General features: G+C 47.6%; 1 protein-coding gene across 1 annotated transcript in view; it reads left to right on the top strand.

Annotated features, from left to right (window-relative positions):
* The window catches only part of upb1 (ureidopropionase, beta), a 157754-nt gene that overhangs the window by 88057 nt on the left and 44742 nt on the right, over positions 1 to 24955 (top strand). The window contains exon 6 of the mRNA XM_070888307.1: positions 6995 to 7156. Within this exon, the coding sequence (XP_070744408.1) occupies positions 6995 to 7156 (162 nt within the window). The remainder of the gene's footprint in view (positions 1 to 6994; positions 7157 to 24955) is intronic.

Genomic DNA, 24955 nt, shown 5'->3' on the forward strand with positions numbered 1-24955 from the left:
TTATATTCTATGCCTCGGCCAATAAAAGCAAGCATTCCGTATGCCTTCTTAACCACCTTATCCATCTGGTCTGCTACTTTCAGGGATCTGTGGACAAGCACTCCAAGGTCCCTTTGTTCATCTGATCTGATCTCGGCGAGCAGCCGAGAGCGGCGGGCGGGTGGCCGAGAATCGGCGGGGTGCCAAAAGGGGGGTGGAAGAGAGAGAGACTGGGAGAGGGGGCCAGGGAGAGAGGGAGAGGGAAAGACTGGGAGAGAGCGAGGGGGGTGGGGAGAGAGAGACTGGGACAGAGTGTGAGAGACTGGGGGGGGTGGGGGGGGAGAGACACCGGTGGGGGGTGATCGGAAGGGATAGCGGGAAGACAGATCACATTATTCCAACCCCCTACATGGGACATCATTGGAGTGGATGAAATCCAGAAGTCACGACACTGTCACTATTCACTTCATACCCATCATAGGCAGTCCCTTGGAATCGAGGAAGACTTGCTTCCACTCTAAATGTAAGTTCTCAGGGACTGTACAGTCCAATACGAGAATTACAGTCTCTGTCACAGGTGGGACAGACAGTCGTTGGTGGGTGGGGAGCCTGGTTTACCGCACGCTCCTTCCGCTGCCTGCGCTTGGTTTCTGCATGCTCTCGTCGACGAGACTTGAGGTGCTCAGCACCCTCCCGGATGCTCTTCCTCCACTTAGGGTGGTTTTGGGCCAGGGATTCCCAGGTGCCGGTAAGGATGTTGCACTTTATCAAGGAGGCTTTGAGGGTGTCCTTGAAACGTTTCCTCTACCCACCTGAGGCTCGCTTGCCATTTAGGAGTTCTGAGTAGAGCGCTTGCTTTGGGAGTCTCGTGTCGGACATGCGGCCCGCCCAACGGAGTTGGTCGAGTGTGGTGAGTACTTTGATGCTGGGGATGTTGGCCTGAGCGAGAACACTGGCGTTGGTGCATCTATCCTCCCAGTGGATTTGCAATATCTTGCGGAGGCAGTGCTGGTGGTACTTTTCCAGCGCTTTATGTCTGTTGTATATGGTCCATGTCTCTGAGCCATATCGGAGGGCGGGTATCACTACTGCCCTGTAGACCATAAGCTTGGTGCCAGACTCCTCAGGCGACCGAAGACTGCACTGGCACACTGGAAGCGGTGTTGGACCTAGTCGTCGATGTCTGCCCTTGCTGATAATAGACTCCCGAGGTATGGAAAGTGGTCCACGTTGTCCAAGGCCGCACCGTGGATTTTGATGATTGGGGGGCAGTGCAGTGTGGCGGAGTCAGGTTGGTGGAGGACCTTTGTCTTACGGATGTTTAGTGTAAAGCCCATGCTTTCATACGCCTCGGTGAAGATGTTGATGATGGCTTGGAGTTCGGCTCACACACACACACACACACACACACTCTCACTCACACACGCACACTCTCTCTCTCACACACACACTCTCACACACACACACTCTCACTCTCACACACACACTCTCACTCTCACACACACACTCTCACTCTCACACACACACACACTCTCACTCTCTCACTCTCACTCTCACACTCTCACTCTCACACACACACTCTCACACACACTCTCACACTCTCACTCACACACACACACTCTCACACACACACTCTCACTCTCACACACACTCTCACTCTCACACACACACACTCTCTCTCTCACACACACACACTCTCACACACACACTCACCATCATCATGGGCAGTTCCTCGAAATCGAGGACTTGCTTCCACTCCCAAAGTGAGTTCTTTGATGGCTGAACAATCCGATACGAGAGCCACAGACCCTGTTACAGGTGGGACAGACATTCGTCGAGGGAAGGGGTCGGTGGGGCTGGTTTGTCGCGCGCTCCTTCCGCTGCCTGCGCTTGGCCTCTCCATGCTCTTTGCGCCGAGACTCGAAGAGCTCAATGCCCTCCCGGATAGACTTTCTCCACCTCGAGCGGTCTGCGGCCAGGGTCTCCCAGGTGTCAGTGTTGATGTCGCACTTTACCATCGAGGCTTTGAGGGTGTCCTTATAACATTTCCGCTGTCCTCCTTTGGCTCGTTTACCATGAAGGAGCTCCGCATAAAGCATTTGCTTAGGGATTCTCGTATCTGGCATGCGTACTATGTGATCTGCCCAGTGAAGCTGATCGAGTGTGGTCAGTGCTTCAATGTTGGGGATGTTAGCCTGGTCGAAGACACTGATGTTGGTGCGCCTGTCCTCCCAAGGGATTTGCAGGATCTTGCGGAGACATCGTTGGTGATATATCTCCAGCGACTTGAGGTGCCTTCTATACATAGTCCATGCCTCAGATCCATACAGGAGGGCAGGTATTACTACAGCCTTGTAGACCATAAGTTTGGTGGTAGATTTGAGGGCCTGGTCTTCAAACACTCTTTTCCTCAGACGGCCGAAGACTGCGCTGGCGCACTGGAGGCGATGCTGAATCTCCGCATCAATGTCTGCCGTGGTTGATAAGAGACTCCCGAGATATGGGAAATGGTCCATGTTATCCAGTGCCGCACCGTGGATCTTGATGATTGGAGGGCAATGCTCTGCGGCGGTGACAGGCTGGTGAAGGACTTTTGTCTTACGGATGTTAAGCGTAAGGCCCATGCTTTCATATGCCTCAGTGAATACATTGACTATATCCTGGAGTTCAGCCTCTGAATGTGCACAAATGCAGGCGTCGTCCGCATACTGCAGCTCAATGACAGAGGTTGGGGTGATCTTGGACCTGGCCTGGAGGCGGTGAAGATTAAACAGCTTCCCACTGGTTCTGTAGTTTAGTTCCACTCCAGCGGGGAGCTTGTTGATTGTGAGGCGGAGCATGGTGGCAAGGAAGATTGAGAAGAAGGTTGGAGCGATAACGCAGCCCTGTTTGACCTCGGTCCGGACGTGGATTGGGTCTGTAATGGATCCGTTGGTAAAGATCACGTCCTGCATGTCATCGTGAAGCAGGCGAAGGATGTTGACAAACTTTTGGGGCCATCCGAAACGGAGGAGGATGCTCCATAGACCCTCATGGTTGACAGTAAGATCGAAAAAGGCCATATATAAGGGCTGGCGCTGCTCCCTGCATTTTTCCTGCAACTGACGCGCTGCAAAGATCATGTCAGTTGTGCCCTGTAGGGGACGAAATCCGCATTGTGATTCCGGGAGGAGCTCCTTGGCCACACGGAAAAGATGATTGAGGAAAACTCGAGCGACAACTTTCCCAGTGGCTGAAAGCAGGGAGATTCCCCTGTAGTTGACGCAGTCGGATTTATCCCCCTTTTTAAAAATGGTCACAATCACTGCATCTCTCAGATCTCCCGGCATGCTCTCCTCCCTCCAGATGAGAGAGATGAGGTCGTGTATCCGTGCCAACAGCACCTCTCCGGGAGACTCTCTCTCACACACACACACACTCTCTCTCACAGCCTCACACACACACACACTCATACATTTTCTCACACACACACTCATTCTTTCTCTCACACACACACACACACTCTCTCACAGCCTCACACACACACTCATACATTCTCTCACACACACTCTCTCTCACACACACACACACACTCTCATAGCCTCACACACACACTCACACATTCTCTCTCTCAGCCTCACACACACACACTCGCATTCTCTCACACACACACACACACTCAGTCACTGAACAACAAACAAGAGCAGAAATCTTGGCTGATGTTACCCTTCCTTGGCCCGGAGGCCCTGACTGAGGCCAGTTGTAACACTGCGATCTGCTAACTCAGCAGGGTTCAAAGCAGAGCCTTTCTGTCTGTACGTGCAGTACTGCACGAGTGGTGCCTTTAATTACTGGGGAGCTGGAGTGCGTAGTTAATCAGTGGACAGAGCAAGTTGAATTGTTTGGGGTGTTTGCGACATGGGGGTCTGCTGTATTTAATAAATGGGTACTCTGTGTTTGCTGCCTGCTCCCTGGCTGTAAAAAGGCATAACCTGTAGGTAACGTTACATTTAAAATCTGGAACCAGAGGCCAGTGTTCTGCAGGTGTGAGTGACATTGTGAGTGTTGGTTTTTTTGTGATTTGTTGACTGCCATGACTAATTGCACATTTCTCACAGTACAGTGTATGAATCATTGGATATTGATTTTCCTACTGCTCTTCAGTGACAGTGAAAACCTTTTTTCTTTTACCTGCTCAAAGATACAAATCCTTCATTAATTATAAACAGAAAATTCTGGAAATAGAATGAAAGCAGGTTAGTGTTTCAGGGGGAAGTGTGTGTGTATTGGATAATCGACACTTCACCACTTCCCATTGTGGCAGTGCCACATTGTGAATTCACGTTAAAAAAACTGATATTGGTAAAGTGACCTTGAAGCTGTCAGATTGTCGTAAAAACCCTCGCTCACTAATGCCGTTCAGGGAAAGAAACTTGCCGTCCTTACCCGGTCTGGCTCGCGTGTGACTCCAGACCCACATCAAGGATGTCTTACTACAATTATACAGGTGAGACCACACCTGGAGTATTGTGTGCAGTTTTGATCTCCTTATCTAGGTAAGGATATACTTGCCATAGAGGGAGTGCAGCGAAGGTTCACCAGACTGATTCCTGGGACGGCAGGACTGTCGTATGAGGAGAGATTGAGTCGACTAGGCCTGTATTCACTAGAGTTTAAAAGAATGAGAGGGGATCTCATTGAAACGTATAAAATTCTGACTGGGTTGGACAGACTGGATGCGGGGAGGATGTTTCCCTGGGCTGGGAAGTCTAGAACAAGGGGTCACAGTCTCAGGATACGGTGTAGGAAATTTAGGACCGAGATTAGGAGAAATGTTTTCACTCAGAGGGTGGTGAACCTGTGGAATTCTCTACCACTGTGGAGGCCAAGTCATTGAATATATTTAAGAGGGAGATAGATAGATTTCTAGAAACAAAAGGCATCAAGGGGCATGGGGAAAAAGCAGGAATATGGTGCTGAGATAGAGAATCAGCCATGATCATACTGAATGGCGGTGCAGACTCGAAGGGCCGAATGGCCTCCTGCTCCTATTTTCTATGTTTCTATGTGGTTGTTTCTGAACTGCCCTCTACAGTGGCCGAGCAAGCCACCCAGTTGTATAGGACAACTAGACACAGGCAATAAATGCTGGCCTTGCCAGCGACGCCCACATCCTGAGAATCAACTTTTAAAAACCAGTTGAAGACAACATTTGGACCCCACACTGATGCCCTGCACAGTTACATAGCCTTGTGACAAACTGTCTGGGTTCACCCAGGAAGACTGGCCGCTGGGAAAGGTAGAGCAGGGCTGCCTGTGCTGTGGGACCATATCCTAGCAAGTCTCCGCACCCTCCGGGGAGGGAGACAAATAGGAAGGTAGTTTGCACGTACGCAAGCATGATCCATCTATATGTGTATTTAACAATTACTCAGACAATTTTATGATCCCTGACTTCCCCTTTCCGCTCATTTCCTACATTTCACTCTGATTGAGGCCATTAACATGGTGTATCCAATGCACCGATTATAAAAGCTCTTGTAGCTTTCCACTTGCCAACCAGCCCACTCTATAAATTCTGCCTGAAGACGGTTTTGCACAAACCTAAGGGTGTAACTCGTACTTTGATGAGAGTTGTAGCCACCTGGGCTCAGCTTTTGTCGCAGCGCAGTGTAACTGGGTTTTATAACCTGCCTCACCAGGTGCCCAAGGAACCTCGGCAAAGGGGGCTTGGGCTGGTCTCCTTCCACGATGAAGCTGTCATGGTGCAAGAAGCTGCCTTTGGCCCTTTCTGTTTGTATCTTGTTGAACACGACGTTTAACGAGCACTGGAAATATTTATTGATTGTGAGAGAAGTTGCTGTTGTTTGTACTGCTGATCCACCATTCTGTGCGGCAGCCTTTAACACAGATCAGCAGATAAAAATGAGCAAATTTGTTTTGAAAAAGCATTTCCCTTCCTGTCCTGAAGCTGCAGACTTTTGCTGGCCTTTGAAAGCTCACCTGTATGTAAGCTTAGACAGTGAAAACTGGTAGACTGGCATCACTGCCCATTGTTAACATTTTAGATCTATATATGATTGGAAGTTGTCGTGCAAACCAGGCTATGCAAAGTAGGTTGTACATGAGATAAACACGGGCACTTCCAATCCAGTGCAGCAACTCACGTACCCTGTATGAGCAAGCGCCTGGCTGGATAGGCTACAGCAGATACTGCAGTTGGGAGTTATACTGTCATCGCCAGTGGAGGAGGAAGAAGATTGTGCAGTGCTGTGACCCGGCACAGGCTGACACTTACCCTGAGAGGGACCTGCCACACATTGGTTTATATTCTGGTTGTGTCGCTGGCTCCGATGCTCAGCTCTTGCTCAAGTCAATGGCTCATGCCAGGCACTGGGAGGACCTTTGTTTTAGTGGGCTTTAGTGGATGTGGTAACCTTGCATTGCTGGCTGCACGAACACTGCTCTGAGACCTGCTGTTCAGCAGGATGCAGGAGTGGAATGGACATTGCCTCTCCCTCTGGTTTCCCTCTCTCGGGGGTGAGGGGTCGGGGAGGGGTCCTTGGTGTTTCCCAACAGGTGCTGAGCTGAAACAGGCAATTCCGCCTGGAGGGTGATTATGCTCCAATCACAATCCCCACCGCTCAGTGACGGGGCTGGTTGGTGACTTGATCTGTCCCTGTTTCAAATGTTCTTATGTTAAGGTTACGGTTGATAAATTGTGGCGTGCATGTGGAACTGGTTTGGAGGTTCTGCTCCGTTAACCTTTTGGCTATCGGCCTAAAATTGCAAGCTACAAGCCTGAAACAAAAGCTAAATGCTGCGGCTGCTGGAAATCTGAAATACAAGCACAAAATGCTGGAAACGCTCAGCAGGTCGGGCAGCCCATCGCTGTGGAGAGAGGAACAGCGTTAACATTTCCAGTCGGCGACCTTTCATCGGCTACAAGCCTAGTTCTCAATACATTCTTCTTTTATCTTCTTTGTCTCTCTCTCCTGTCCTCTCCCTCCTCACCCTTCCCTCCCTCCTCCTGTAGCTTGCAAGAAAGTACAACCTGGTTGTGGTGTCCCCGATCTTGGAGCGCGATGAGGTCCATGGAGAGACACTGTGGAACACTGCGGTGGTGATTTCTAATTCCGGCAACATTCTTGGCAAGACCAGGAAGAACCATATTCCCAGGGTCGGAGATTTCAATGAGGTAAGAAGGTAGAGTTAAATGGTCAGTTTAATGTGTAAAACACATTAGAATGGCAGTGCTGGGCAATCTGCCTTGTGAATATCCTGTATTGTAGTGAGATTGTTGTTAATGTCTCAAATAAAGCAATGTGACTGAGTACTGTAGACTTGAGTAAGTGTGACCTTAGTCTCTTTATTCTGACTCCAGAGTTCTGGCACAGCATGGGAGGCCTGCTTATATGCAGTGCTCCCAAGGGATGCTAGGATCCCTTGGGACCAACAGATATGCCCTCTGGTGGCGGTAGAATGCTTGTTACAAGGTGTTGCATACATAACTGTTGTACTCCCCAGGGGACTCAGTGGGGTAAAATGCACCCCCTAACGTGGAACTGAGCCAAACAGCACAGAGCTCCCAGCTTCAATCTCTGCCCATTGTAGCTGGTGGTGATGGGGTGCCGACATCATCACCTCTGGTCTAGGGAAGGGTTGCTAGCCATTGATTCCTGCTGCGGATTGGGGATTGGGAATACTGACAGCTAGATACTCGGTTTCGTTGTGCAGATTGTCCTCAAGTTTGCCCCTGATAATTGATTGCGTTATTTTACATGGAATGGAAGTGGGACTAACAGATCTGTAGTTGCCTCTGCCTGTTTTGCCTCCCTTTTTGAACATTGGCACCACATCAGCCTGTTTCCACTCCACTGGTAGTTCCCCAGAGTTCAGTGAAGCCTCATAATATTAGACAGTGGCTCTCAAATCTCCCTAGTTTCTCACAGCACTATCAGATAAGTACCATATTCCAGGTGATTTATTTGTTTTAAGCTCTTTAAATATTTATGGGGCATCAATGATTTACTTGGGTTATCTCCATTTGGGGAGGGCATGTTGCTCATAAGAACATAAGAAATAGGAACAGGAGTAGGCCATACGGCCCCTTGAGCCTGCTCCGCTATTTATTACGATCATGGCTGATCCGATCATGGACTCAGGTCCACTTCCCTGCCTGCTCCCCATAACCCCTTATCCCCTTGTCGGTGAAGAAACTGTCTATTTCTGTCTTAAATTTATTCAATGTCCCAGCTTCCACAGCTCTCCGAGCCAGCGATTTCCACAGATGGAAATATCCTCTCTGCATGTCTTCCCTTGTGATGTTTTAAGGGAAAAGTAATTCAGTATAATCAATATCTAGTGTCTGTCCGCTGTTTCAAGCCCATTTTTATCTTCTCCGACTGCCTTCTCACGGTTGAAGTACTAAAGAAAGAAAGACTTGCATTTATATAGCGCCTTTCACAACCACAGGACGTCTCAAAGCGCTTTAAAGCCAATGAAGTACTTTTGAAGTGCAATCACTGTTGTAATGTAGGAAACGCAGCAGCCAGTTTGCGCACAGCAAGCTCCCACAAACAGCACTGTGACAATGACCAGATAATCTGGGTTTTTTTATTGTGTTGATTGAGGGATAAATATTGGCCTGGACACCAGGGATAACTCCCTTCTAAATAGCGCAGTGGGATCTTTTACATCCACCTGAGAGGGCAGACTCGGTTTAACGTCTCATCCAAAAGATGACATCTCTGACAATGCAGCATTCCCTCAGCACTGCATTAGAGTGTCAGCCTAGATTATGTGCTCAAGTCCCTGGAGTGGGACTTGAACCCACAACCTTCTGACTCAGAGGCGAGTGTACTACCCACTGGGCCACAGCCGACAGTAGAAGAGCTTAGTATTATTTTTTTTAATTCCAGAACATGGAGCCTAGACTGCTGAATGGGTTGAAAGGAAGTGGGGGTGGATACACAAAAGGCCAATCAGAGGGACAGAGAGCTCGGGCCGAGGGTTGTAGGGCTGGAGGAAGTTACACAGATGGGGAGGGGTGAGGCCATGAAGAGATTTAAACATTAGAATGAGAACTTTAAATTGTGGGACTGGGAGCCAATGTAGGTCAGCGAGCACAGGGGTGAAGGTGACGGAGGGCAACGACTAACTGACTGCAGCACGGGCAGGTACAGCAGGAGCGGTGAGACTGGGGCGAAGGAGCGGCGAGAGTTCAAGGCCCAGGAGAGGCGAGAGTTCGGGGGCCAGGGGCAGCACGGACCAGCCCACACTGCGATATGTGTGCGCACTAGGTCCATGCAGCAAAGTAGGCCTCCAGTTGTCTTGGTTAATCTTGCCACTGGACCAAGACCTAGCTCTGTCAAGCCTGTGTGGTGGCTGGTGTGCAACGGCCACCACACGTTTAAAAAATCCACGCACAAACATCTTCCACCCTTCAATATGAAGTTTGGGATCCAGAATATTAGGTCCTTCATTGAATTCATCCCTTTTTGACGTGGATGCAAGTCATCCTTGTTTCGAGGGATTGCCTATGATAATGATGGTGAAGGTGAGCAGGACAAAGTATGGGATAATTAGGGGTCAACAGTGGCCTCTGAGGCACTTGGAGCACAGTAAGGATTAGACGTGGGACCGTTCTTGGTCAATGAATAAACTTACTGAGACATTTGGGAGCTCATGTTGTGTGGACATTTACGACTTTACATCTTTAACAGACAAATTATAGTAAATGCCATCCGTGAAATATCTGTACTGTGATGTGACTGCGCCCAGAGGCAAATGTAATTAACACCCACACAGTCTCAATGAGCATTTATCTTGCATTAAACATAATGGGGCTATAAGTATAGGATAACAGATAGCTGGCAGCAAGTCAGCAGCCAAGAACGTCACTAGTGCACTTTATTAATATTGGCAAATATGCGCAATTGAATAGCTGCCTAATCTGCGTATTTCTTTTATACGATGCGCAAACAAGCAATAAGCAGTCAAGATTAGTGTTCTTAAGTGGAGTAGGAAACGCTAATAAAAGGATATCAGTAAAGCAATGCAGAGTTTGCTTCAGCAGATTACTGAGAAATAACCTGTATGGAACATATTTTACTGTAAAAATTATTTATTCTTGCCTTTTCCAAATCATTTCTGACACTCCACGCTTTATAAGCTGTGATAGTTTGTCAGGTTTTCTCTGGCTATTGCTCCTATTACTTTCTGATATAATAATGTTTGCGTTTATACCATGTAACCAACGTTCCCTCTAAGCTGCGGAGGTGTGTGTCGGTGCCGCACAGCCCGGGGCCAGCTTCTCCAGTGTGAAGTGTCGCGCATGGCCGCACAGCTTGTTAAAGGCACTGTGCACTCACTCACAGGTACAATTAAGGGGAACATTGCATGTAGCCTGTACTCACTGTGTCTCCCTGTCCCGTGTAATCATTTCAGGCATATCAGTGCCTCCCTCACAAAATGCAACGCACTGCTCTCCATCAGCAAATGCTTTTCGCATTTTCTTTTGAACCATAATTTACCCTGTAATGTTAACCATATCTTGGCCATTCCCCCTGATATGGCCGTTATCTTCACTCCCTTTAGTCCAAGGTACGCGGATTTGGGAATATTTGGTACACAACTGGTTAAACAATCCATCGCCAGACCTGGCTGGATCACACCAAGTGCTGTTAGGCCTCCCTCTCCTCTGCCAAAACTGCTCATTGCGGTTTTCTCCACGACCAACCGTCTCCTTAAACCCTTTTCCCCTGCCCCCTCCACTCTCGTCTTCAACAAGTGCAGGAAGCTCAAGGATTTCTTTGTTACAAAGGCAGTGTAAGATTATGAGGGGGCTTGACAAGGTGGATGCAGAGAGGATGTTTCCACTGATGGGGGAGACTAGAACTAGAGAGCATGATCTTAAAATAAGGGGCCGCCCATTTAAAACTGAGATGGAGAAATTTCTTCTCTCAAAAGGTTGTAAATTCGTGGAATTCGCTGCCTCAGAGAGCTGTGGAAGCTGGGACATTGAATATATTTAAGGCGGAGATAGACAGATTCTTAACCGATAAGGGAATAAGGGGTTATGGGGAGCAGGCAAGAAAGTGGACCTGAGTCCATGATCGGATCAGCCATGAAACATAGAAACATAGAAAATAGGTGCAGGAGTAGGCCATTAGGCCCTTCGAGCCTGCACCGCCATTCAATGAGTTCATGGCTGAACATGGAACTTCAGTACCCCATTCCTGCTTTCTCGCCATACCCCTTGATCCCCCTAGTAGTAAGGACTACATCTAACTCCTTTTTGAATATATTTAGTGAATTGGCCTCAACAACTTTCTGTGGTAGAGAATTCCACAGGTTCACCACTCTCTAGGTGAAGAAGTTTCTCCTCATCTCGGTCTTAAATGGCTTACCCCTTATCCTTAGACTGTGACCCCTGGTTTTGGACTTCCCCAACATTGGGAACATTCTTCCTGCATCTAACCTGTCTAAACCCGTCAGAATTTTAAACGTTTCTATGAGGTTCCCTCTCATTCTTCTGAACTCCAGTGAATACAAGCCCAGTTGATCCAGTCTTTCTTGATATGTCAGTCCCGCCATCCCGGGAATCAGTCTGGTGAACCTTCGCTGCACTCCCTCAATAGCAAGAATGTCCTTCCTTAAGTTAGGAGACCAAAACTGTACACAATACTCCAGGTGTGGCCTCACCAAGGCCCTGTACAACTGTAGTAACACCTCCCTGTCCCTGTACTCAAATCCCCTTGCTATGAAGGCCAACATGCCATTTGCTTTCTTAACCGCTTGCTGTACCTGCATGCCAACCTTCAATGACTGATGTACCATGACACCCAGGTCTCGTTGCACCTCCCTTTTTCCTAATCTGTCATCATTCAGATAATAGTCTGTCTCTCTCTTTTTACCACCAAAGTGGATAACCTCACACTTATCCACATTATACTTCATCTGCCATGCATTTGCCCACTCACCTAACCTATCCAAGTCGCTCTGCAGCCTCACAGCATCCTCCTCGCAGCTCACACTGCCACCCAACTTAGTGTCATCCGCAAATTTGGAGATACTACATTTAATCCCCTCGTCTAAATAATTAATGTACAATGTAAACAGCTGGGACCCCAGCACAGAACCTTGCGGTACCCCACTAGTCACTGCCTGCCATTCTGAAAAGTACCCATTTACTCCTACTCTTTGCTTCCTGTCTGCCAACCAGTTCTCAATCCACGTCAGCACACTACCCCCAATCCCATGTGCTTTAACTTTGCACATTAATCTCTTGTGTGGGACCTTGTCGAAAGCCTTCTGAAAGTCGAAATACACCACATCAACTGGTTCTCCCTTGTCCACTCGATGGAAACATCCTCAAAAAATTCCAGAAGATTTGTCGAGCATGATTTCCCTTTCACAAATCCATGCTGACTTGGACCTATCATGTCACCTCTTTCCAAATGCGCTGCTATGACATCCTTAATAATTGATTCCATCATTTTACCCACTACCAATGTCAGGCTGACCGGTCTATAATTCCCTGTTTTCTCTCTCCCTCCTTTTTTTAAAAAGTGGGATTACATTGGCTACCCTCCACTCCATAGGAACTGATCCAGAGTCTATGGAATGTTGGAAAATGACTGTCAATGCATCCGTTATTTCCAAGGCCACCTCCTTAAGTACTCTGGGATGCAGACCATCAGGCCCTGAGGATTTATCGGCCTTCAATCCCATCAATTTCCCCAACACAATTTCCCGACTAATAAGGATTTCCCTCAGTTCATCCTTCTTACTAGACCCTCTGACCCCTTTTGTATCCGAAAGGTTGTTTGCGTCCTCCTTAGTGAATACCGAACCAAAGTCCTTGTTCAATTGGTCTGCCATTTCTTTGTTCCCCGTTATGACTTCCCCTGATTCTGACTGCAGGGGACCTACGTTTGTCTTTACTAACCTTTTTCTCTTTACATATCTATAGAAGCTTTTGCAGTCCGTTTTAATGTTCCCTGCAAGCTTCCTCTCGGACTCTATTTTCCCTGCCCTAATCAAACCCTTTGTCCTCCTCTACTGAATTCTAAATTTCTCCCAGTACCCGGGTTCGTTGCTATTTCTGGCCAATTTGTATGCCTCTTCCTTGGCTTTAATACTATCCCTGATTTCCCTTGATAGCCACGGTTGAGCTACCTTCCCTTTTGTATTTTTACGGCAGACAGGGATGTACAATTGTTGTAGTTCATCCATGCGGTCTCTAAATGTCTGCCATTGCCTATCCACTGTCAACCCCTTAAGTATCATTCGCCAATCTATCCTAGCCAATTCACGCCTCATACCTTCAAAGTTACCCTTCTTTAAGTTCTGGACCATGGTCTCTGAATTAACTGTTTCATTCTCCATCCTAATGTAGAATTCCACCATATTATGGTCACTCTTCCCCAAGGGGCCTCGCACAACGAGATTGCTAATTAATCCTCTCTCATTACACAACACCCAGTCTAAGATGGCCTCCCCCCTAGTTGGTTCCTCGACATATTGGTCGAGAAAACCATCCCTTATGCACTCCAGGAAATCCTCCTCCACCGTTTTGCTTCCAGTTTGGTTAGCCCAATCTATATGCATATTAAAGTCACCCATGATAACTGCTGCACCTTTCCTGCATGCACCCCTAATTTCCTGTTTAATGCCCTCCCCAACATCACTACTACTGTTTGGAGGTCTGTACATAACTCCCACTCACGTTTTTTGCCCTTTGGTGTTCTGCAGCTCTACCCATATAGATTCCACATCAGCCAAGCTAATGTCCTTCCTAACTATTGCATTAATCTCCTCTTTAACCAGCAATGCTACCCCACCTCCTTTTCCTTTTATTCTATCCTTCCCGAATGTTGAATACCTTTGGATATTGAGTTCCTCGCCCTGATCATCCTGGAGTCACGTCTCTGTAATCCCAATCACATCATATCTGTTAACATCTATTTGCAGTTAATTCATCCACCTTATTACGGATACTCCTTGCATTAAGACACAAAGCCTTCAGGCTTGTTTTTTTAACACCCTTTGTCCTTTTAGAATTATGATGTAGTGTGGCCCTTTTTGTTTCTTGCCTTTGTTTACTCGGCCTTCCACTATTGCTTTTTACCTTTCTACCATCTGTTTCTGTCTCCATATTACTTCGCCCTGTCTCGCTGCATAGGTTCCCATCCCCCTGCCATATTAGTTTAAACACTCCCAAACTGCATTAGCAAATGTTACCAAGTGCAGACCGTCCCTTTTGTACAGGTCCCACTTCCCCCAAAACTGGTTCCAATGTCCCAGGAATTCGAATCCCTCCCTCTTGCACCACTGTTCAAGCCACGTATTTATTCTAACTATCCTGCTCCCTCTACTCTGATTAGCATGTGGCACTAGTAGCAATCCAGAGATTACTACCTTTGAGATCCTACTTTTTAATTTAACTCCTAGCTCCCTAAATTCAGCTTGTAGGAGCTCTTCCCGCTTCTTACCTATATCGTTAGTACCTACATGTACCATGACAACTCGCTGTCCACCCTCCCTCTCCAGAATGCTCTGCAGCCGCTCCGAGACATCCTTGACCCTTGCACCAGGGAGCAACATACCATCCTGGAGTCTCGGTTGCGGCTGCAGAAACCCCTATCTATTCCCCTTATAATAGAGTCCTCTATCACTATAGCTCTCCCACTCTTTTTCCCGCCCTTCTGTGCAGCAGAGCCACCCATGGTGCCATGAACCTGGCTGCTGGTGCCTTCCCCTGGTAAGTCATCTCCCTCAACAGTATCCAAAACGGTATATCTGTTTTGGAGGGAGATGATCGCAGGGGTCTCCTGCACTACCTTCCTGCTCTTGCCTTGTCTCTTGCTATCCACAACATTCTCAGCATCGCGCGTGCTCCAGAGTGAGTCCATCCGCAGCTCCAGTGCCGTCATGCGGACTGTCAGGAGCTGCAGCTGGACACACTTCCCGCACACATAGTAGTGTCCCTGACTTCCCACATAGCACAGAAGGAGCATGGCACGAGTCCGAGCTCTCCTGCCATGACTTAACCCTTAAATTAATTTACTTACTAAAATTTACTTGAACACCAAACAGCTACTTAGTAGTTTGCTGCCAGTTAAACCAATCTAAAAGTCAGTCTAAAAGAGAGTTATACTTACCAGTCGAACAGCCAACCACTTACCAGCTTGACTGTATTAAATGGCAGAGCAGGCTCGAGGGGCTGAATGGCCTACTCCTGCTCCTATTTCTTATGTTCTTAAGACTAAGATTATATATTCAGCTACCTCCGCTGCTGCCTCTCCTTCTGCTTGCCCACCAAGACTCCGCTCTGCCCCGGCCATGAACCCGTCTCCCACTAGCTTCTCTCCTATTTTCTCTCTGCCCTCTCCAAGCTCATTCATGAGATCCACCTCTTGCTCTCGAGATCCCATTCGCACTAGGCTGCTGACCACCCAACTTCCTTCCTGGTCCCCATCCCAGCTGAGATATTGTTCCATAGGTGCTGACAGCCAATGTAGGTCAGGGAGGACAGGGCTGATGGGTGAGCGGGACTTGGTGTGGAATACGATAGGGACAGCAGAGTTTTGGATGAGCTGAATTTTACAAAAGGGTGGCCAGTGTTGCTTCCCAAATCCTTGCAACTCTGTTTGAATCTTTCCAATCCAGATTCTGCCGCTGCCACAGCACTGAAACGGCCCTAACCAAAGTCACAAGTGACCTCCTCCATTTCTGACTAGTCCTCATTGATTTCTCTGCAGCCTGTGACAAGTTCAATCAGACCATCCTCCTCCAACAGCTCTACTCCTTTATCTAGCTCAGTGGGACTGCGCTCACCTGGTTGCACTCTTCCCGAATATAATCATAACATCTGCAGAAATGGCCTCTCTTTCCGTCCCCGTATCAGTACCTCTGGAGTCCCCAACGAGCTAACGTTGGCCTCCTCCTCATTTACATGCTACCTCTTGGCAACATCATCTGAAGACATGACGCCAGATTCCTCACGTACGCTGACGATTAAGGCTGGAAATTTTAAGTTGGATATATTCAGGACCGGGAGCCAATGTACAGCGATGATGGGGGAGCAGGACTTGGTGTAGAAAAGGATACAGACAGCTGCCGATATCCACCTCTACCCCTCCACCACCTCTCCTGATATTCCATCAGCTTTCTTGGTCCCTCCACTGCCTCTGTCTTGTCAGACTGCTTGTCTGAAATCCAGTCTTGGATGAGCTGCAAATTTCTCCAGTTCAACTTTGGGAAGATTGAAGTCATCGTCTTTGACACTCACACCAAGCTTTGTATACTTGGCACCAATTCCATTCCCCATCCCCAACCACTGTCTCGGGCTGAACCAGACTGTTCACAACCTCACTGTCTGATTCAACCTTGAACTGAGTTTCCAACCCCATAGCCACTCCATCACAAAGATCGTCTACTTCCACCTCTGTAACATCGCCCAGCTCCACCCCTTGCCTCGGCCTATCTGCTGCTGAAACCCTCATTAATGCCTTTGTTACTTCTAGGTTTATATCCTCAGTAAACTTGAGCTCATCCAAAACTTTGCTGCCCCTATCGTATTCCACACCAAGTCCAGCTCACCCATCGCCCCTGTCCTCGCTGATCTACATTGGCTGTCAGCACCTGAGGTATTGAACAATACCTCCGCATGCTTGGGTGGGGAGTGAAAGTCAGCCAGGGTTCCTTCTGATCGTCATGTAGTGACCCCCACTGGGAAGTGTGCATGGATAGTTATTGGGTGAGGACTGGATCTACTAGAGCCGCCATGCTCTGTACGGTCAGTCTGTGGGCATCGAGACGCACGCACGGTGCGTCGCCACTTGGGCAAGGTACCAGGAGGTGCCCAGCACGCGTGGAACCGAAGCTCCGCATCGTCAGGAATGGAGCGATTTCAGAACCTCAGGAAAAGTACTGAGGGGGAAAATGGCTTATCAGGATGGCTTGCACTTGATGCTGAGGCTAATAGATATTTATGTGGTTAGGCCAGTGTTGTTTAGTCTGGTGGTTAAAAGACTGACTGTTAAAGCAGGTTTTCGGCAGTGGGACAGCGGCGGGAGAAAGTGCAGCTCGAGAGCATTCCTGGCATTAACCCGCCAAAGGGGTTTGAGTTTAAACCCACATGAATTTGAAAGAAAGAAAGATTTACATTTATATATGGCCTTTCACGACCACTGAATGTCTCGAAGTGCTTTACAGCCAATGAAGTACTTTTAGAGTAAAAACAGAAAATGCTGGAAATCTCAGCGGGTCAGGCAACATCTGTGGAGGGGAAGCAGAGTTAACGTTTGCGAACGCTCTCCAGTTCTGACAAAGGGTCATCAACCCGAAACATTAACTCTGCTTCCTCTCCACAGATGCTGCCTGACCCGCTGAGATTTCCAGCATTTTCAGTTTTTATTCCAGATTCCATCATCCACAGTATTTTGCTTTTGTATCAGTACTTTTAGAGTGTAGTCACTGTTGTAATGTGGGAAACGCAGCAGCACAGCAAGCTCCCACAAGCAGCAGTGTGATAATGACCAGATAATCTGTTTTTGTGATGTTGATTGAGGGATAAATACTGGCCAGGACATCGGGGATAACTCCCCTGCTCTTCTTCGAAATAGTGTCATGGGATCTTTTACATCCACCTGAGAGAGCAGACGGGGCCTCGGTTTAACGTTGCATCCGAAAGACAGCACCTCCGACAGTGCAGCACTCCCTCAGCTCTGCACTGGAGTGTCAGCCTAGATTTATGTGCTCAAGTTCCTGGAGTGGGACTTGAACCCACAACCTTCTGACTCAAAGGCGAGAGTGTTACCCACTGACAGCTAACAGTGAGGCAGATCACTCCCTAATTCTGCCAAGAGCCACTCACTGGGAGGTTCACGGGAGAGACTTTAAGCCAATTGGGTATTTTCCTTTCTTCGCTCTCTTGTGTGGAAATGCCTGATCACTGCTCACCATCATATCCAAGCTCGCTTGGCTGAGATCAGAAACTCCCCACATTCTATCAGCCCAATGTGCCACACACCATTCATAGACCGCATTCTCTTACCAATTTCAAAAACGTATGTGTACTCTGCAGCTGTGTTCCCGATACCCCTGAAGTGAAGCTTGCCTCTCCCAGTTAAATGTAAAGCAACCTGCTCATGATAATGGAAATAATTAGCTTTGTTTTCAAAAGCAATCAGCTGTCTTCAGTGTGAGAAATTAGATTGTTGCATCAATACTAAAAGCTCAATCTAGCTTACAGATTGAGGTTTCTCGTTCCAATTTCTCTCTAAAGAAGGAAGATAATTTCATGTAATGGATTTGATTTCAGACTAACAATAGCTGCTGACGGTTTTAGAAACACCGCGATTGCTTACAGAAGGGGCGCTTGTGTGTAATCACTGATGTGCCAGAGATAACAATCCCTATTTTTGACACTTTAAAGCCATTAAAGCCATTGTATTTTGTAGCTGGTCGTTTAAAAAAGGTTCAATGTGCCTTGATTTATGGGAAGAAGTTAAATAGATCCATTAAACCTGACTAAACCTTGCACTGTCCAACGGGCAGGAAATCTCTAGAGGTGTACCAGTGACTTTGCTGCCACTCCACGTGATACCTGCAACAAGTGACTTTGGTACTTTTATCTCTTTACTGAACTTTTGATCAGCTGAAAAGATGTTGCATCGCTGCCAAATACCCAGTTCTACTGAAACTGCTACAAGTATGGGGGTCATTTTCACTTAGGCGCATCCCCACCGACACCTGGGAGTCCCTAGTCAAGGACCGCCCTAAATGGAGGAAGTGCATCCTGGAGGGCACTGAGCACCTCGAGTCTCGTCGCTGGGAGCATGCGGAGGACAAGCACAGGCAGCGGAAGGAGCGTGCGGCAAACCAGTCCCACCCACCCTTTCCTCCAACCACTGTCTGCCCCACCTGTGACAGGGTCTAATTCCCGTATTGGACTATACAGTCACCTGAGAACTCAATTTTTAGAATTGAAGTATGTCTTCCTCGATGATGATGATGGGTGTTGGTAGAAAGTGGGCGTGATGTGAATTGGTTGTGTGTTATACCCACTGCCCGATGTTCCAAGTGTGCCCTTCCATCAGCTGTGAACGACGGCTGTAATCACTGCTTGCGTTGTCTGCCGTCCCAGCATGGCAGTGCTGCATATCATATTTGTCATTATCCAGACATGTTTACTGCTTGTACTATTATATAAGATGTGCCACCAGAGGGCACTACTGTGGGAAACTTGTACACCAGCTGTATGGTCACTAAGGTGTGCCACCAGAGGGCACTGCAGTGGGAGACTTGTAGATTACCTGTACAGGTGTGCCAGGCCTAGTATAAAAGGCAGGCCACCATGTGTGATCATCACTCTGGAGTTATATTAAATGGACTAAGGTCACTACAGTTCAAGTGCAATACATTGCCTCCTGGAGTCATTATCAGAGCATCCAAAGACATAACGATATTCACCTCCGAGTTCTGGTGATTCAATGGGAAAGAATTGCCAGAGGCATAAACATGATGGCCATTCCCTGTCAGCTGTTGGTGTGAATCCACTGGTACCAGTTGGCACCAAGTCCATCCTAGGCCTAAGGAATCATCAGAGTAAACTGACACTGATCTCTCTCATTCTGGAGCCACCAACTGGAATGAACCTGCCTCACATCATGGGGAGCTGTTGATACTGATTGGGTGCCTTGTGCCAAACAAACCTCAGACAAGGACAGCTTCTCCGGCCTGGTCATCTCAAGTTTCCCAGCAATATTGGTCTGTATTGTGCACCAAACAGGCCTCATCTCTTCAACTGCACCCAAATAAAACAAAAGATTTTACACCCACCTTCAAAACCATCCTCAAAACCTACTTTTCGAATGTACTTTCAGCCACCTTCCCCTGTTCTCCTCCTGTCGCTGATCGGGTCTGACTCTAAACTGCAAAGTTCCTAGGGCCATTAAAAGCACGATATAAATATATAGTTATTGTTAGATCATCGACTGTATATTATTTCCTCTATCCCCTCACTGCAACTCCTGAAGGTACTCAGCTGCTCTTCAGCCATTAGCCTTCAACCCGATGTCAAGATCCCTGTGCTGATCACCAGAAACAGGTTGACACATCACCTCTGTCTTTCAGGCTGGTGATTAGTGGAATTGCTGACTAGTTGATGCAGAGTGGTCCATGATGAATTGAAAATCATGCTCTTACTCAGCCACCAAGACGCAGTTCCCTGTAACATAAATGACAGATCTTCATTCATAATAACATAACAATGTAAGAAATAGGAGTAGGAGTAGGCCATACGGCCCCTCGAGCCTGCTCTGCCATTCAGTAAGATCATGGCTGATCTTCGACCTCAACTCCACCTTCCCGCATTATCCCCACATCCCTTGATTCCTTTAGTGGCAAATATCGACCTCAGTCTTGAATATACTCAATGATTCTGATGAAAGGTCGTCGGTCTAAACCTTAACTCTGTTTCTCTTGCCACAGCTGCTGCCTGACCTGCTGAGTATTTCCAGCATTCTCTGTTTCTACCCTTAGTTCTAGGCTCTCCAACCAGGAGTAACAACCTCTTAGCATCTATCCTCTCAAGCCCTCCAAGAATTTTATACATTTCAATGAGATCACCTCTCGTTCTACTAAACGCCAGAGAATATAGGCCCATTTTACTCAATTTCTCCTCATAGGGCAGCCCTCTCATCCCAGGGATCAGTCTTTGGTGCACCCCCCTCTAAGGCAAGTATATTCTTTCTTAAGTAAGGAGACTGAAACTGTGCACAGTTTGGTGTGGTCTCACCAAAGCCCTATATAATCGTAGCAAGACTTCCTTACTCTTATTCGCCAACCCCCTTGCGGTAAATGCCAACGTATCGTTTGCCTTCCTAATAGCCTGTTGTACCTGCATGTTAACTTTCAGTGATTCATGTACAACAACACCCAGGTCTCTCTGAACACCAACATTTACGAGTCTCTCACCTTTTAAAAAATATTATGTTTTTCCATTCTTGCTACCAAAGTGAATGACTTCACATTTCCCCACAATATACTCCATCTGCCACCTTCTTGCCCAATCACTTAGCCTCCCACATTCCCTTGAAGACTCTTTCCGTCCTCCTCACAGCTTACTGTACCACCAAGCTTTGTATCGGCAGCAAACTTGGATACATTACACTCGGTCCCTTCATCTAAGTCATTAATATAGATTGTGAATAGATGAGGACTTAGCACTGATCCTTGTGACCCCCCCACCAGTTACAGCCAGCCAATCTGAAAAAGACCCATTTACCCTTTCTCTCTGTTTTGTGTCCATTAACCAATCCTCTATCCATGCTAATATATTACCCCAATCCCATGATCCCTAATGTGGCCTCTTATGTGGCACCTTTTGAATATCTTCTGAAAATCAAAAAATACTACATCCACTGCTTCCCCCCATTTCATCATCATCATAGGCAGTCCCTCGGAATCGAGGAAGACTTGCTTCCAATGAGTTCTCAGGTGGCTGTACAGTCCAGTGTTGGAATTACAGTCTCTGTCACAGGTGGGATAGACAGTCGTTGGAGGAAAGGGTGGGTGGGTAGTCTGGTTTGCTGCACGCTCCTTCTGCTGTCTGCGCTTGATTACTGCATGCTCTCGGCGACAAGACTCGAGGTGCTCAAAACCCTCCCAGATGCTCTTCCTCCATTTTGGACTGTCTTTGGCCAGGGACTCCCAGGTGTCGGTGGGGATGTTGCACTTTATCAAGGAGGCTTTGAGGGTGTCCCTGTTACGTTTCCTCTGCCCACCTGGGACTCGCTTGTCATGTAGGAATTCCGAGTAGAGTGCTTGCTTAAGGAGTCTCGTGTCGGGTATGCAGATGATGTTGCCCGCCCAACGGAACTGGTTGAGTGTGGTGAGTACTTCGATGCTGGGGATATTGGCCTGATCGAGAACACTGATGTTGGTGTGTCTGTCCTCCCAGGGGATTTGCAGGATCTTGCAGAGGCAGCGTTGGTGGTACTTCTCCAGCATTTTGAAGTGCCTGCTCTATATAGTCCACGTCTCTGAGCCATATAGGAGGGCAGGTATCACTACTGCCATGTAGACCATAAGCTTGGTGCCAGATTTGAGGTCCTGGTTTTCAAACACTCTCTTCCTCAGGCGACCGAAGGCTGCGTTGGCGCACTGGAGGTGGTGTTGAACCTCGCCGTCGATGTCTGCCCTTGCTGATAATGGGCTCCCGAGGTATGGTAAATGGTCCACATTGTCCAAGGCAACGCCGTGGATTTTGATAATCGGGGGGCAGTACTGTATGGCGGGGTCAGGTTGGTGGAGGACCTTTGTCTTATGGATGTTTAGTGTAAGGCCCATGCTCTTGTACGCTTCGATGAAGATGGTGACGCAAGAGTTCCTTGTTTTTTCTCCCTCCTTGAATAGCGGGATAACACTTGTTACCTTCCAATTCACGGTGACCGTTCTAGAATCTAGGGAATTCCGAAAGATCAAAACCAATGCATTCACCATCTCTTTTAAAACCCTAGTATTTGGCCATCAATTTCAGGAGATTTATCGGCTTTTAGTCCCATTAATTTCTCCAGTACTTTTTCTTCACTAATATTAATTACTTCAAGTTCCTCTCTGCCATTAGATCCTTGGTTCCCCACAATGACTGGTATGTTCTTTGGGCTGTATTTTAAGCTTTTATGTTTTTGGCGACAGGGCAGGAAAGTTAGCGGCCGGGAATAGTTTGTGCTTTAGTAGTTACATAAGAACATCAGAAATAGGAGCAGGAGTAGGCCATACTGCCCCTCGAGTCTGCTCCATTCAATACGATCATGGCTGATCTGATCATGGACTCAGCTCCACTTGCCCGCCCGCTCCCCATAACTCCTTATCGTTTAAGAAACTGTCTATTTGTATCTTAAATGTATTCAATGTCCCAGCTTCCACAGGTCTCTGAGGCAGCAAATTCCACAGATTTACAACCCTCTGAGAGAAGAAATTTCTCCTCATCTCAGTTTTAAATGGGCAGCCCCTTATTCTAAGATTATGCCCCCTAGTCTAGTCTCCCCCATCAGTGGAAACATTCTCTCTCTATCCACCTTGTCAAACCCCCTCATAATCTTATACGTTTCAATAAGATCACCTCTCATTTTTCTGAATTCCAATGAGTAGAGGCCCAACCTACTCAACCTTTCCTCATAAGTCAACCCCCTCATCTCCGGAATCAACCGAGTGAACCTTCTCTGAACTGCCTCCAAAGCAAGTATATCCTTTCTTAAATATGGAAACCAAAACTGCACGCAGTATTCCAGGTGTGGCCTCAGCAATACCATGTATAGCTGTAGCAAGACTTCTCTGCTTTTATACTCATCGCTTTGCAATAAAGACCAAGATACCATTGGCCTTCCTGATCACTTGCTGTACCTACATACTATCCTTTTGTGTTTCATGCACAAGTACCCCCAGGTCCTGCTGTACTGCGGCACTTTTCAAACTTTCTCCATTTAAACAATAACTTGCTCTTTGATTTTTTTCTACTAAAGTGCATGACCTCACACTTTCTAACATTATGGGCCCAAGTTTCCACATGAATTGCACCTGATTTTTAGGAGCAACTGGTGGAGAACGGACTATCTTAGAAATCGCAATTCTCCACATTTATTTTTCTGCAGTTCTAGTCAGGTAGAACAGTTTCACTTTGGAACAGAATTTTTTCTTCAAAAGGGGGCGTGTCTGGCCACTGACGCCTGATTTGAAAGTTTCCACAGTGAAAACGTACTCCAAACTAACTTAGAATGGAGCAAGTGAAGATTCTTGTAGAACTGAAAAAACCTGTTCTACACATTAAAAAATCAGGCGCAGGTTACAAATTAGGTGTCCAGAACGAGGTGGGGGGGGGAAGTGAGGGGGGGGAGGAAGGGAAGTCATTAAATTCTATAATAAATCCTTATTTATACTTATAAAGTTTTATTCAGGTTGGATTTATTTGTATAATATTTGTATAAGCAAAGAAAAGACTAAATAAACCATCTTCCTACCTGTGTGAAAGTGCTTCAGCCAGGGAGAATGCTGCAGGAAGCCTCACGTTGACCGCGGGGATGGGGGGGGGGAGGAGGCAGCCGTTCGTTCCCGCGGGGGGGGGGGGAAGGAGGCAGCCGTTCGTTCCCCGGGGGGGGGGAGGAGGAGGAGGAAGCAGTTCCCGACGGCGGGGGGGGGGGGGAGGAGACAGTGAGAAGGCTGCAGGAAGCCTCACAAGTTCAGCAGCCATTCCCGACGGCAGGGGGGCAGGCCGTCGGGAAACGACTGCCTCAACTTTCTGAGGCTTCCTGCAGCCTTCTCACTGCTGCAAGAAGCCTCAGTACTGATGTGCTGATGGCAATGTGCTTTTATTTAAAAATATTCAAAAATTAAACAGCTACAAAGAACTACAAAAATGGCCGAGTGCCAATGTTTCCTTCACACTGCGCGTGCGCGCACGCGCAGGGTTGCCGGCAGGAAAAAAACTCATTTAAATGGTACCCGCCCCCTCCCACTTACAAAATCGGCGCGAGTGGTAGGCTCCGACCCCCTGGGCGCCGCGCCAAGCAGACATGGAGCTGCAGGGCGCTCTAGAATCGCGCGGTTTTTTTTCGGCGCGAAAAACGGGCGCCCAGCTTGGAGGGGCGCCCGTTTTTTATCGTGTGGAAACTTGGGGCCTATACTCCATCTGCCAAATTTTTGCCCACTCACTTAGCCTGTCTATGTCCTTTTGCAGATTTTTTGTGTCCTCCTCACACATTGCTTTTCCTCCCATCTTTGTATCGTTAGCAAACTTGGCTACGTTACACTCAGTCCCTTCTTCCATAGTCCCTTAGATTGTAAATAGTTGGGGTCCCAGCACTGGTCCCTGCGGCATCCCACTAGTTACTGGTCGCCAACCAGAGAATGAACCATTTATCCCGACTCTCTGTTCTCTGTTAGTTAGCCAATCGTGTTAGTTAGCCAATATATGCTAATACATTAC

The sequence above is a fragment of the Pristiophorus japonicus genome, chromosome 8 (genome assembly GCF_044704955.1).
Source record: "Pristiophorus japonicus isolate sPriJap1 chromosome 8, sPriJap1.hap1, whole genome shotgun sequence".
Taxonomy (NCBI): Eukaryota; Metazoa; Chordata; class Chondrichthyes; family Pristiophoridae; genus Pristiophorus; species Pristiophorus japonicus.